The 14,506-nt window shown below is 42.3% G+C and overlaps 1 protein-coding gene across 1 annotated transcript in view; it reads left to right on the plus strand.

Annotated features, from left to right (window-relative positions):
* Nucleotides 1-14,506, plus strand: part of LOC109475442 (IgGFc-binding protein-like) — a 65,483-nt gene that overhangs the window by 1,673 nt on the left and 49,304 nt on the right. Inside the window, 22 exon segments of the mRNA XM_019776042.1 lie at nucleotides 506-574; nucleotides 893-988; nucleotides 1,555-1,718; nucleotides 2,190-2,301; nucleotides 3,108-3,263; nucleotides 3,848-3,969; nucleotides 4,269-4,355; nucleotides 4,528-4,667; nucleotides 5,819-6,068; nucleotides 6,450-6,576; nucleotides 7,736-7,861; nucleotides 8,398-8,633; nucleotides 9,070-9,337; nucleotides 9,609-9,759; nucleotides 10,136-10,232; nucleotides 10,482-10,613; nucleotides 11,033-11,181; nucleotides 11,615-11,801; nucleotides 11,987-12,071; nucleotides 12,415-12,614; nucleotides 12,925-13,099; nucleotides 13,338-13,467. Of these exon segments, the coding sequence (XP_019631601.1) occupies nucleotides 506-574; nucleotides 893-988; nucleotides 1,555-1,718; nucleotides 2,190-2,301; nucleotides 3,108-3,263; nucleotides 3,848-3,969; nucleotides 4,269-4,355; nucleotides 4,528-4,667; nucleotides 5,819-6,068; nucleotides 6,450-6,576; nucleotides 7,736-7,861; nucleotides 8,398-8,633; nucleotides 9,070-9,337; nucleotides 9,609-9,759; nucleotides 10,136-10,232; nucleotides 10,482-10,613; nucleotides 11,033-11,181; nucleotides 11,615-11,801; nucleotides 11,987-12,071; nucleotides 12,415-12,614; nucleotides 12,925-13,099; nucleotides 13,338-13,467 (3,259 nt within the window).

Genomic DNA, 14,506 nt, shown 5'->3' on the forward strand with positions numbered 1-14,506 from the left:
CTAACAATCATCTAGCGTTATGAAGGTCAATCCGTCATTCCGATAGTTCAGGTAAATGTCGGGGAGGCGTTGTCCCTCATGCCGTGATGTGGAGTGGAAAAGGGGGCACTAGGGTCATCGGAAATCTCACCAGTCATCAGAATCACCATGTGTCCTCTTGTACAGACGTTCAGTTCGAATTCCGCTCGGTGGCCCTATCCGGACCAACACTAAATGATAATTTGCCTTAGGCAATTCGTACTTTTGAAAATGGATCCTCCCTAACATTAGACCTTGCTTTAGAGAAATATAAATTGAGTATAAATGTTATGAAACAGTGACAATCAAATAATAAACCACACACGAATTAACACACACATATAATTGATGTGGAGTGTAGCTGCGACCGTCGAATTTTGAAAGCAACGATCAAATATTGCCTGAATTGTGACCAGAATTGTGATATGTATTGCGGTGTAGTATGCCCGGTGACAAAAAATAACCAAAAAGGTCTGTCTGTCTACAGGTTTCAGACGACAACACCGGACCTGAACAGCTGAAGAGATGAAGTTTACTCTGTTCGTGGCCCTTCTTGGTGAGTTACCGTCACGATGTGTAGGTGAAGTGTCTATATGCGTGTATAAAAGAAAAGTAAACAGTATCCACCATGCTATACTCGGGTCATTGCGCAGTTAAAGCCAAACTTATACAATGATCTACTCGCCTTAGTTATATTGATTGAAACTTCAATGTTGTGTCAAATATGATTAGAGAAATTGTGTTATCTGCATAGTTTAAGTATTATTGCTGTATTCTTTTCCCCTGTTTATTCATGACCTGTACTTAGCCTGTTAGAGCACAAACGTACAATAGATTAAAGGTCTTTCATTCATTGATTCCTGTTGTCCTCCAGGGACGTACGGGGTTGTGGTGAGGGCACGCGGAGCCAACCCCAACATGCGGGACTTTGGAAACTTCGGCGAACGGACAGAAGTTGAATCTGACAACGGTATTATCAACCTCTATGTCAATGATTCTGAAATAACAAAGAATGTGAAATATCCATATTTGAACTGTAAATGGATGAGGCATTCCATATGATATGAGTGTTCCTGTTATCAAAAGCCAAAATATGAAGAACCTAAAAAATTTGACACGAAAATGACAAATGTGAAAAGTTAAGAAAAAAAACGCCATTGATGTACTGAGCGTCCTATCCGTACTCTTGCGAGTTTTAACCCAACTGCATGTCGTTCAACGTGTTTATAATTAGCCAAGGATTAGTCCCAGTATTGATAAACACATAGAGAGCTGACTGGAGCGTCTAAGAGAAACAAGATTTGAAAATATAAGTTCTTTAACATCAGGCTTTTGGTTCTAAACTCTAGTGTGTCTTTTTTCATCTAATGTAACAAACCCCCGGGTATTGCTCAAGTCAAGGAACATGGGAACGATCCAGATCAAAAACAATAGACAACTTTACATGACTTTGAGAGAAGTCACTATCTTATGATATCAACGACATCCATGTTGTAAACATGTTTAACACTTCGTGCCTTCCTCTCTTGTGTTTAGAGGAACAAACCTGTGAGCACCAAACCATGGAGATAACTTGTGACGGCGGCATCATTGAAATCGTCCGAGCCAGTTACGGCCGGTCAGACTGGACCACCTGTGCGGAAGGGCAACCGTGTCATACCATAGAGTGCGACGCTGACTCGAGTATGGACATCTTGCAGGTTTGCACACTTCATTCCTGTCACCCTGTTTTGTACTCAATTTACCATCTGGAGCTTTATTGTATGGTGACTCTGGCGTTTCTTCCATTTGTAGTTAAAACCTAGTAATCGAAAGTCGATCTACCGTTTCTTCTCCTCAATTGCAATAGAAAGAGGTCTAGATAAGGCCAACTTGGTAAAAGTCCTCGGTCAACTTGAAGGTCATTTGATGTAACAACGTTACATTCCTTGTCTTCGAGTTTGTACAAGGGTTTTCTGTAGAAATACTTTTTGACTTTATACCCTGCAGTCTGCGTTGTTATTATTTTCACCATAGAATTTATTGTGCTTCTTTAAGCCCCTAAGGCCCTCCGTTCATAATCTATCTCTAAAAAAAGTTAATTTCGGATTGATAAGCAATATGTTCTATTATTTTCTCATCTGATGGTTAACATTGCAGACCAATACACCGGTTTTCTTATCACTTTACAGGAACAATGTAACGGGAGGGAGTCCTGTTCGGTGGATGCTTCCAACAGCGTATTTGGAGATCCTTGTTTCGGAACATTCAAGTACCTGGACGTTGGATGGAACTGTTTGGAAAGTACGATGTGCCACTACGAACACTTCTTCCCACGAGTATAACCGGCCTTCGCTTGTTATGACTAGTATTACGCTAGTAAATATATCAGCCCTTTTCATCCTGAATCTGTTTTAGCTCCTTAGGCCACACCAAGTAAATTTTTATGGGATGACGTCCGCGCGCGCATTGATTTTGGCCTCTTCCTAGAAAAAAAACAAGAAATTTTGCTTCCTGTAACTATGACCAAAGTCACGGCAGTGTCGCAAATCGTCAGATTGACGTGAAACCCGTAACGCGAGGTGTCGGAACAGAACAGAAAATTTTTCACTGTCCACTGTTCCACCTGATTTATTGCTGTTTTGATGATGAATAAAAGACTTCTTGCTTGTTACACTGTGTCACCTCATTCAATTTGTGTCCTAACATTTGTCGTCTCTTAGTACATTTCTAATCTAGGCATCTTGTTTTTAGGGCCCTTCTTGTTTTTTTTTCGCCCTCTCGCATTAGATTTAGGGTCTCCAAAGGACGTCATCCATAAAATTTACTTGGTGTGGCCTTATCGTTGTTATTGCTGGCTTGGAAGATTATGAGGCTGTTGCCGTGGTAAAGTTGCTACACAAACACACACATGTGCTCTGTTGTCTTTTCGAACTCAGTCAGCATGCTTTGTGACTCACTCTCATGCCCTAGAAAAGAGCACCATCTAGCGTTTTTCTGCAGTAATACACGAGGCTGTGTTTAGTACCAGTCCTTTGGCCTTTCGGTCCCTTTGCCTTGTTCTTCTCCTTGTTGATGTTACCTGCCGTTTTCTCGTATTTTCTGCATAGGACTCGGTCCTCCGGACAACGTCTACAAGAAGTTCATGCTGGTATTTTTACAAAACTACGTGGCTAACCGTCCTGCCGAGCTCTTCATCGCTCCAGCCGGGGATGAACCAGCCACCTTCACGGTCAACGCTCCGTACGTGGACTTCACACAAACAAGTACGTAGTTAACGTAACAGGCATCTTCGTTCGTAAAAGGCGAAAGCAAGGAAAATTATACCTGTCTATGAATACATGAATGAATGGGGTCATGTGGCGTATTAAACGATAGAGTGCTCGGCTCGGAACCAAGAGGTCCCGGGTTCGAATCCTGCCATGCCACCGATCTTGTGCCCTCGGGTATTCGAAGCACTTTACAAACTTAACAACTTTCCTAATTTAACTCAGGTGAAAATGAGTATTGTCTATTGTCCTCTGTGTTGGTGGCGACATAAAAATAAGTTGACAAACTTGAGTGTGAAGTCACCATGTCTTGTGTGAAATGTTGGAATAAGAAAAATGAATGAATAATTATAAGCTTGTTTGTTTGCGTTTTAGTTTCGACATAATATCATCATTGAAATGTCAAAATTTCATCACAAAAACGTAACACCTGTTTCTTGGGCCGACTTCTGACTTCCTCTTTAATGTAATTGAATAACGTTGCAGACTAGACATATTCCACGCTAGTAGGATATTTCCAGACGTCTAATTCCTTCCTTCATATTCATGTACATGTATTCACTTATTGGTCTATTTCCCAGGTACGGTGCAAGCTAACAACATCCTGATGGTACAAGTTCCAGCAGGCGTCAAACTGCAGGAAGGGCCCATTACCAACAGGGGAATCGAGATCGTATCTGACGTCGATATTGTAGTGTACGGTGTAAGTGGACATGCTTTACCTATATATTTTAATTTCTCTAAGTGCAAAGTTCGATCAAAGAAATATTTTAAGTCCATCTAATCCTATTTTTGACATTCAGTTATTACAATTTATGAGTATAATGTCATATTTGGAATCGATATGCAATGACGATAACAAATTAGATAAATAAAACAGAAAAATGAGACAAGAACTCCATAGATATTTAGCTTATAGCATGGTAAATTGGAAATGAATCAAATTCTCAGTGGTATTTCTGTGTGATATGGAAGGTCTTGTAATTGACGTTTATGTTACAGGTTAACAAAGAAGACTACACCACGGATGGCTTCCTCGGACTTCCTGAAGATGTCTTGGGTACATCCTACGTCGTGGCGTCATGGCCGGTACGTACTGTTACCCTGTATTATCACTTCGTATCAAACTCGCCTGGTCCAGATCATTGACTTATTGTGTTTGGAGAAGAAGAAGGAACTGAGCAGAAACAACATGCTTTCCTTCTGCGAAGGTAAAGCATAACTACTAAAAAACCTTACAGATCTTCCTTTCCTATTTCAGGGAACACGGAGCATTCCCGCTGAGATCGGTGTAGTTGCCGTGGAAGACAATACCGAGGTCACAATCGACCCAACATCACCCGTGCGGTTTGATGGTCGATACAAAGGCGCTGCAAGCTTTACCTTTACGTTAAATAGCAGGTACGCTAAACTTTTGACATGGTTGTATGAAATTGATGGTGTAATTATTCTGCCTGCTGGTATCAAAGGTGTCTGTTAGGATGCATTGATTTAAAAACAAGCTAAGCTACTCAATAACTATTTAAGGTGCATCTTTGCCCCCAAGTGAATACGAAAATCCAGGAAAACGACTTCCTCGTTGTCACAGCTTTCTAAAACCTCTCTAATAATCAGTCAGATGCAAAGCCAGAACAAAGCATTGTCAAAATAGGACAACATGGCTCAAATCTTTATTAAGTGAGCTACCGTGAGTGATGACAATGGATTTCGGAGATGTCGCTGGAATAGATTTGATTTGATGCAAGTACTCAACTCTGTCCAGCACAGCCACTTTCGTAAGGTCTAGTACTCTACTGCAACTTTAGGCCACACCGATTTAATTTTATGGATGACATCCGCGCGCGCATTGATTTTCGCCCGATCTCAAAAAAAAAGATCACGTATTCCGAGGCTCTGGCCTGGCTTTAGGCCTGGGTAGTGCATGGTGGTGATAACTCTGGTTGACGGCAGCCAGGCTACCGAAGCTCCAAGACTCAACTCAGTACATACGTACAGCAGTGTCGATTCATATATTCCGCAAAAATCCAGCACGTGTCGGCCTGTCGTATACGTCGCTATGTAATGCGCCAAATTCACAATACCAGGTTTGTATTCCTGTGGTTTTGTAGCATTTTTATTTTTGGCCGGATTTTTATTTTTTTTCGCCCGCGCGCACTAGTTTGGGGGTCTTCAGAGGATGTCATCCATAAAATTAAATCGGTGTGGCCTTACAAACAAACAAGTGGATCCACGTGAACTCTAGTCATGTATATGGACCATCGGCATGTTGAGTTTAACTTATCGTCGTTTACACTACAGTACTGGCAGTGTAAGGTCTAGACATACTTTGGTTCATTTGTCTACATGTACATGTATTTGTACACAGAAAACATTATCCGGGACTTTATTGGAGTTCAAGTTCAACATCTCCCGTTTAGTTGTCTACCTACCTCGTACATGACGAAGTGACAGCTATGAGAGGTCACAAGTACAAATGACATATGTACTAGCACAACTAACATAAAGTTACATGTAGCTATATAGTGTAACCATTATCTCCCTATTCTTCGTAGGTTTGACGCAGCTCAGGTTACAGGTTACTGGGGTGATTTGACTGGGACAACCGTCACCTCCGACAAGCCTGTAGCTGTGTTGAGCGGCCACAGGTGCGGCAATGTCCCGGAAGGCGTTGGTTGGTGTGACCACCTTGTAGAAATGATTCCGGCAAAGTCCACGCTGGGCAGGACCTTCGTCACCATGCCCATCGCGGGGAGAACTGGCGGCGATATCGTCAGGATCATCGCGTCTGAAGACGGAACTGACGTAAGACGCTTTTTAGTACTAGTAGTTAGGCTACACTGACATAATTTTATGGATGACATCCTCCAAAAAATGCCGCTAAACCACAATATTAGAGGGGGGATACCACGTACCATTACTTCATATATACTGTAGGTGCTGGCAACGTTATGCACCAGCTTTGCTATGCTGCCTATCATGTGCAGATCGGGTAACTTCTGGAAGCTAATACACGGCATGTACTAAATGTATTTCAAAGCGATACTTCAATGATCAGCAGCATGCCTCTGCAGCAGCTGACATATGCGGTGGAGGAGGGAGAGAGAGAGTGTGTACGTTAAAATTGTCTCATTCTCAGTCTCTTAAGATAACTGACGATGACCATCAATCTTTGTCCGTTTGCAGATCGACATTGTTGGACGAAGCTCGGAATCGTTAAATGAAGGACGGTTTGTTGACATCGAAACATCTTCTACTGAATACTTGAGCATAACTGCTAATAATCCAATCATGGTGGTGCAGTACAACAAAGGTAGGTTGGGTTCAACAAAAACAACTTTGATACTAACGTTAGTAATCATCATCTCCGTGACTTCAATGATAAGGCGGTAACTTAATAATCATAAACGTTGGTCTCAATGTTCTAATCCACCAATGTGGTGCATTTGAGCTAAATCTTTGAAAGATGCAAGTTTGAACTGTCCCCATTATTTCAGACATGAGCATAATTATACTAGTTAGTACGTTTCGATTGCTTTTGCTCCACATGCATATTTCATATGGTGCGCTTCGAAACAAAATCGCTAGGGGCCGCTAATGTGTGATTAACCCATTCAACATTCGCTGTGGCTATTTCCACTCCTGGTGTGGTTATTGACACACTGGAATGCTGCGTCTCCGTGACAGGCCCATAACATGGGTTGGGGCCTCAGCAGGGGCTTCAAGTTCAAACCATGGGCTTTAAGTTTTAAGTTAGTGGATGTCGAAAAGGCCGATAATCAGAAAACAACACGAAATGCCAGCCAATCAGAGGATTTACCGCATAACTGTCCCTAGCACCAAAAGCATCAACATGGCTGCCGCGTCATCCCGGTTGAAGTTAGGGGACGAATTTTCAACATGGACAGATTCAAGCCAGCGCTGGAGGTGTTACAGAAAACCAACCACGTCGAGCTTAGTAAGGTGACAAAGCAAAACGGTTGAAAATGAAACCTTAGTTGACGGAAAACGTTGAAAAGTTCCCCTGCCAAGCTAAGAGAACTTGCGTACTGCCTGAGCAGCAAAGTTTGGATGCATAAGTTACCGCATTCAAGAGGCACGGGAATTCGCACGAATCAGTCGTAAGTTACTAAATCCAATTTTTGATTATTGTAGCTCAGGGTTAGGGTTAAGTATATTTGTGAGTGTCCAGAGTGTCAATAGCGAAATCCACAATCAGGAGTGTCAATAAGAAAAACAAAATTGAGTTATATCCACACCAGGAGTGTCAATAGCCACACTCTTAAACATATAACGTTACAGTCGGTTATGTGGATAATTGAACTGCATGTTGCACACACTGTGACATGTATACGAAAGAGACTATGAGCTTGAGAAACCGGTCTCTATCGCACAATTATGTAGTTGCTGTCTGGTATGATACCTGCCTAACATTGTGGATAATAAACAAAACTGCCTTTCACATGTTCCAGGTCAAGCTGCAGACTGGGTTCAGACCGACCCCTTCATGATGCTGATTTCTCCCGTGGAGCAGTACGATTCACGATACACTTTTGCCACAGTCGACTCCCCGACCAACACGTACACCACTTACATAGGTAACAGTACAGTTCACATGTAGTTACTAGTACATAAAGAACAGCTCTAGTACAGATACGGCCCATCACGTAACAGAGGTCTACCAGGCTCCGGGAAGCAGCTGGAAAGAGAAGAAATTGGGCAGATCATACAAGATAAAATACCAAGGGAGTAGGTCCACTAGCTAGAATAGAAAGTACATTTTGTCGCTTCTGAGCGGCAAACTGTTCTCTTAGCGCGGACCAACTCCCCTGGTATATCATCTGTCTATTTAGCCAAATTCTGTTCTTTCCAGCCGCTTCCCAAAGCCTCAGGTATATAACTATAACAGCATGGCCACAGTCCAATAATTACATAGGTAACAGTAATGTTACAGTTCACGTATTACATGGGTGGCAGTATGGGTCTATCCTAAATGCAATTCCTTTCACTCACCCTTGTGATTAACAATTATTTGCGGGTTTTGTTTTATATATGACAATAATCTATTTAACTGCGGTAGTACTTTGAATCAGTTTATCTGCGGTACGATGTGACATGCTTCCTTCTGTTAAAGGTATCGTCATTAAGACCAGTGAGCGCGACGGTATCAGACTGGATGGTGCTGCGATCAGCCCGACGTGGACGGAGATTCCTGGCAGCGACTTCTCGGCAGCAGCGGTTCAAATTAGCGCGGGAACCCACAACGCCCGACACACGAACCCGATAGCTGTCTTCTCTTTGTACCTGTATGGTCACACCCCGTATGAATCTTTTGCATCCATTGGAGGAAGTCGGCTGTATCCCTATGGGGTATGTTGCAGCATTTTAAAATTGTAAAGCTTTAAAACTTGAAGTACTGAGAGTTGAGTAACAGGTTGGATCACGAGACAAGCTTGTGTCAGAAGATTAACTCCTTGCTGTAACTCAACCACGTCCTCCCATACCTCTAACGGCTTCAGATGTGCAATCCGAGTACACCCCATTATCACTAATAAATCATCTACCGTGCCCCTAATGATGATGCTATAATGCGGCATTTTGCCCCACATTAGTATATTTTAAGGCACACGGAGATGTGTGATCTGTTCAGTTCAGGTCGTCCTCATACGAGGTACCATTCATGATGTCACTCCCGACAACTCTGTCTAGCGGCCAGCAGGTCTTGGTCCTTCCGTCTTAAATATCTTGTCCTCCAACACTGAATCATTGATAAGGTAGTAAAAGACTTGCCATTGTCTGCTGACAGGACCCATGTACGGAGACAGAAACTTCCTCTGGAGACGGAGTTGACAACGATTGTGACCAGAGGGTGGACGAGGAGTTACGGAATGGGGTGGATGATGACGGCGATGGCCTGATTGACGAGGACTTGGCCTCAGAAGAAGGAGAAGTTGACGAATGTGCTGAGAACACGCATGAGTGCGACGCGAACGCAGACTGTATCAACACGCACGGTTCCTACAACTGCGAGTGTCGACCGGGGTACACTGGTGACGGCCGCACTTGCGAAGGAGGTACGGACAGATTGTTCTATCTCTCCCTCCCTCCATTCCCCTCTCTCTCCGTCCCTCCATCCCTTTCTCTCTCTCCCTCCCTTTCTCTCACTCTCTCTGCTTTGTCCTGGTCAAAAGAATACATCTACATTACACTTTACAGACTTAATCATAAACCAATGATAATACTGATCGGGTCTCTGATCCAATTTTTGTTAGTTATACATGTATGTATCATACCGATGCCTGTACTGCAAAAGTAACACAGATGTTCTGTGCTTTGTTTAAACAGCGGAGGGCGTGTGTAAGTGTAACGGTGGCACCCATTGTTACACCTTTGATAGCCGGAAGCACGACTACCAAGGGATCTGCGAGTACATCCTGTTTGAGACGGCTGGATCCGGAGATTTGCCAGCCCTCTCAGTCTATATCTCACTGGAAAAACAGGTCAGGAGTAATAATTGTAGAGTTTAAATTTTGTTCCAACACAAGAAAGGAACTCACCATAAATTTTCGTCAACTTTAATCCGATCAACCGAAAACTCTACAACTAAGGATTCTACGTACAGATAAGGTCTCATCCAAAGGTCAGGAATAAGTTACCTTCACACATGGTGAAAACTCAACAGGAAGACAGCAACGTGCATGTTATGTATATGTATGTCACACAAAGCAATGTTGATGTGGTCATTAAAAAAACGTTGATTGTCTTAAAAGACTCAAATATATTATGAAATAAAGGAAATGATATGTAATGTGATAATCGATGTGTATCCACTAGATCAATCTGTAGTTTTGTTGCTAATTTTTGTCTTTTTTTAGAAATGGGAGGACCCATGTGTCGTATGTGTGGAAAGTGTCCCTCCTCATCTATGGAGTAAGAATTGACGTCCTACTGGCAAACAAAGCTGTGCTGGTGAGTTTATATATGTGAGCAACATGAAGTATGTTACTGTTTATTCAGTGTTTGATCCATTACAAAATGGATAGGTTTTTCATGAATCGAATGTTACTTGGGAGTATTGAAAATATCTTCCAGCATGCTATAGCGGTTTGTGAGTCTGGCTGAATCAAACTACGTGTCTAATGGTCGTGATGTTTATTTTTGTCTCTCAACAGAGGTCTAGTTTTTTGATGATTGGTAAACTGTTGTTTTTTTTCACAGTGGAATGGCTGGCAATTTAATCTAGGCAGCACTCTTCCACATGGTCTGACAGTGAGACAGTCTGGCCAACGCGTTGTTATAAAGACTTCTTTTGGACTGCTGGTGGTAGTGTCTGGAAAAAGCGGTGTACAGGTAAGTGAAAAAGACTTCTCATGTAGACACACACACACATATATATATATGTCTACATGAGATGCATGTACATTTGTACTTCTCTCTCATTATCATACCAAATAATACAGCTAGCTTATGATTTATTCCTTATTGAATTAACAAGCAATCTTATTTTCTGTTACTACCTGTACCTTATCATGATTCTAAATGTGATGTAAATACATTACTAATAGTAATACATGTATAAACCTTATAATTCGCCGATGAAGTTTACACATGCAGGTAATGAAATACACAAGAAAACAGGTACTTGAGCAACTGAATAGATTTTGGAAACTGTCAGACATTTGCTTTGAGAGGTGTTTAGTAATTTCATGTCAAAATTCAATAGAAAGAAAATCTGTTATGCACTCTAAAGCGATTGATGCGTTTGACAGTTGAGAGTCCCGGGCCCCTATCGTGCTGGCACCAACGGAGGCATCTGTGGGAACTGGAACGGCGATGCGAATGATGACAATCTGAAGCCTGACGGGAGTGCGGCAGCTAATACAGCTGAGTACGGAGACAGTTGGGTCACAACAGCCCCGTAAGTGGAGTCTTTCCCTTTTCGGTTATTGTCAAGGCACTTTCCGAAATAATTTGATCAGATGATGATGATGTTCATGTCCGAAGATCAGTGGGAAGGTAGCCTACCTATGCAAGCTCTCTTGTGGATATGCAGTCTGATTCTCAAACTGCACATCGATATCCTGTTGTAGGTTGGGCATATGGAGCCTTGTGTGGGTTGTGACTGGGTAGCTGCAGCTTTAAATTTCCGGCGTGTAATCAGATAGTTCCTGAGGACAAAACTCAACGATTCGTCACCACCTGCCAGGGTCTCTTGCAGTTGAAGCCCATCCATGGGACTTCTACCAAACCATCCCATGTCAATTCACTCGCATAATTCCCATATGGCATATTTGCATTAATTAGAACGATACTAACGATTCAGCCTGGTTGATGTAGGTTCTTTCTTTCAGTTGTGGCACGACGACATCTCCAGTCGACCCGCTCAATGGCTGTGACGTCCCGAGGATGGAGGCTCTGTGTAACCTGATCCGGGACGCCGTGGGCCCGTTTGCCGGTGGTCATGGTGCGTTGGCACCGGGTGGCATATTTGACGACTGTGTGTACGACTGTTGCGCAACGGATGGAAGCCCTGACGAGGTCAGTCTTCTAACCGCCAAAAATACCAAGTAGAGTACCTGTAGTTTAAGCACTAATAACAACGTTAGAACAACTGATCAATGATTGAATGAAAGCCCATCTGTGGCGGTATAATTAATTTGTAACAACTGATCAATGATATTGTATCTATCAACTAAGAAGTGAATTTTTCTGTTTTCTTTTAGGTTTGTGAAGCGGCAGGCTTTTATGTTGCTTTTGTCCAACACCTGGGAAGTGCCATATTGGCATGGAGAACTGCGGAATTCTGCCGTAGGTGTCACCAGTCACACTGTCTAATAGAATATCTTAACGATAACTGCACTTTTCTTGTGGCAGATACGTGATTGTATTGTTCCAACTTCTATTAACAGATTCACCTAAAAAGCACAGTCAGTTTTGCATGTTGGCATCCATTGGTTAACCTTGATAATAAGAAGCAGTTTGTGACATTTGTTTCTACGTGTTAATGGACTGAAATTATTGCAAACTTTTGATGGACAGTTTTAACTAGTCTATCCACGGGAAACCATTAGTTTCTGGATATAAATTTTCCTATAAACGAGAGAAGAACAGATAGCTGACAGAACGAACTTCCTTATTTTATATTTCACAGAGCCCAGTTGTCCCACCAACTCGCATTATGAGCTGTGCGGGACGGCATGTCCGGCTACCTGCACCGACACGGGCGCACCGGACACTTGTGCTCAGCATTGTGTGGAGGGATGTGTCTGTGATGAAGGTTACGTAAGGTCTGGCAGAAGATGCGTGTCAGTATTCGACTGTGGGTGCGTCCACAATGGGTTCTACTATAACGTGAGTATCATTGAGTTTTATTGAATCCAGAACCGTGCCTATCTAGTTCGAATGCCTAAATGGGTCAGGGTTATATCACTGTTCTGGATAAGTCTCTGCGTATCCAAGAATGTAGATTTGTCCCCTGACACGGTTCTGCATATGTACCCATGGGCTACCCATGCCCAAGGATGGTTTTGGACAGCATGGTTCTGAATGTACCTAGACTTGTATATGTTGTATTGCGCTGCAGGCACATGTAGTATTTGGGTATATTCAGAGCACTTTGAACAGATACGCATGAAATCATTCTGTCCTTTATCTTCTGTAGGTGGGATCTACCTGGTTCACGGAGAATTGCAACGAGCGCTGTACCTGTAATGGAAAGAATGACCTGAGCTGCGAGGCTGTAAGCTGCCACGCCGATGCCTTCTGTGGTGTACAGGAACAGATCTATGGCTGCCACTGCAACGATGGCTTCATCGGTGATGGGATTGAATGCAGGCGTAAGTATTAACCATATTACAGTACTGTATTTTACAATCTCTTTGCCAGAAATGTTTTTGTGTTGTTTGTATTTGTGTTGTGTGTGTGTGGAAAACATTTCATATGAACAGAAATAGTGACATTTTAGCTACAATGTATGAGCATATTAGCTTTTAAAAATTTGTTCTATCAGCAACTTTTCCCAGTCTGTGGAGTTCAGCGGCCTATATGTATCATTATGTCCTTGTGTTCCTGTAGCTCCCGGACGTTGTCCTGCCGGCTGGACGGAGTACGGCCTGTCGTGTTTCCAGGTGGTGCAGACTCAGGTCACCTGTGATGAGGCCGGGCCATCAGCAGCCGCCATGGATGCACGCCTGGCCATCATACGGTAAACACTTGGTGATGGTTTACCGATTTCTAATTGTTGATTGTTTCAGCCTTATTTCTTTATAACTGATAGGCAGATTGACAGAATAGAGACTCTGACAATGAATAAGCTGGGTTTCAATTCAGTGAATACTTTAAATTTGTTTTCTAGTTTGATATTTGATAAAGTGTTGTTGATGTTTTAGTGATTTCTACATTATTGTTTCATCTATATTTCTTAATGCTGATAAGCAGATTGACCTAATGGAGAAGTTAAATCGTCAATGAATAAGCCAAATTACTATGAATACCCCTGTTCTCTAGTTTGACATTCGATAAAGTAGTCGTAAGAGTACAAATGTACATATTTACATGTAACTAGAGGTCGGAGATCTCATGTCTTCGTCAGAGGTACATCGTTCTAGAGAAATTAACATGCGTATTCTTCACTCTTTTTAATAATCAATTTGGTCTAAAGAACAAAAGAATCTCTGTACTATTTTTATGGTACAGAACACCCTGAAACGGTTTGCCACAGATTTATACAGATGCGTTGTCACCCGTGTTAGCCCCCCCCCTAACCCGTTAATTTGAGTTTGGACTGTTACTGGAAAAAAAAAACGTTCAAGAAATTCTTACTGTGTTGAAAGTGTGACACGACAGCGCCGCAAAATATAATAAGAGAAGATGTTATAAAGGAAAGAATCAGAACAGGGTGACTACTGCTGTTTTGTTAATTTGTCTTTATGACAAATAGAAGACTTGTTTCTTGTGTTCTTTGTGTCCTAACATTTGTACTTCTACAGTTAGTATATTCCAAATCTAGGCATCTCGTTTTTCGGCCATTCGTGTTTTTATTGCGCGCTTGCCTTAAATTTAAGGTAATTAGATTTAAGGTCTCCAGTGGACGTCATCCATAGCAATTACTTGGTGTGGCCGTAGAAAATAATCTGACATATGTCCAACCTATCCTCCCCCTGCTGAAGTTATAGTACAATCCCTCAATGTAACGTCATTTGATCCCATCCCATTATGGGTTCCCGGCGGTAACGGCTATATCC

The sequence above is a fragment of the Branchiostoma belcheri genome, unplaced genomic scaffold (genome assembly GCF_001625305.1).
Source record: "Branchiostoma belcheri isolate BF01 breed outbred unplaced genomic scaffold, Haploidv18h27 scaffold34, whole genome shotgun sequence".
NCBI lineage: Eukaryota > Metazoa > Chordata > Leptocardii > Amphioxiformes > Branchiostomatidae > Branchiostoma > Branchiostoma belcheri.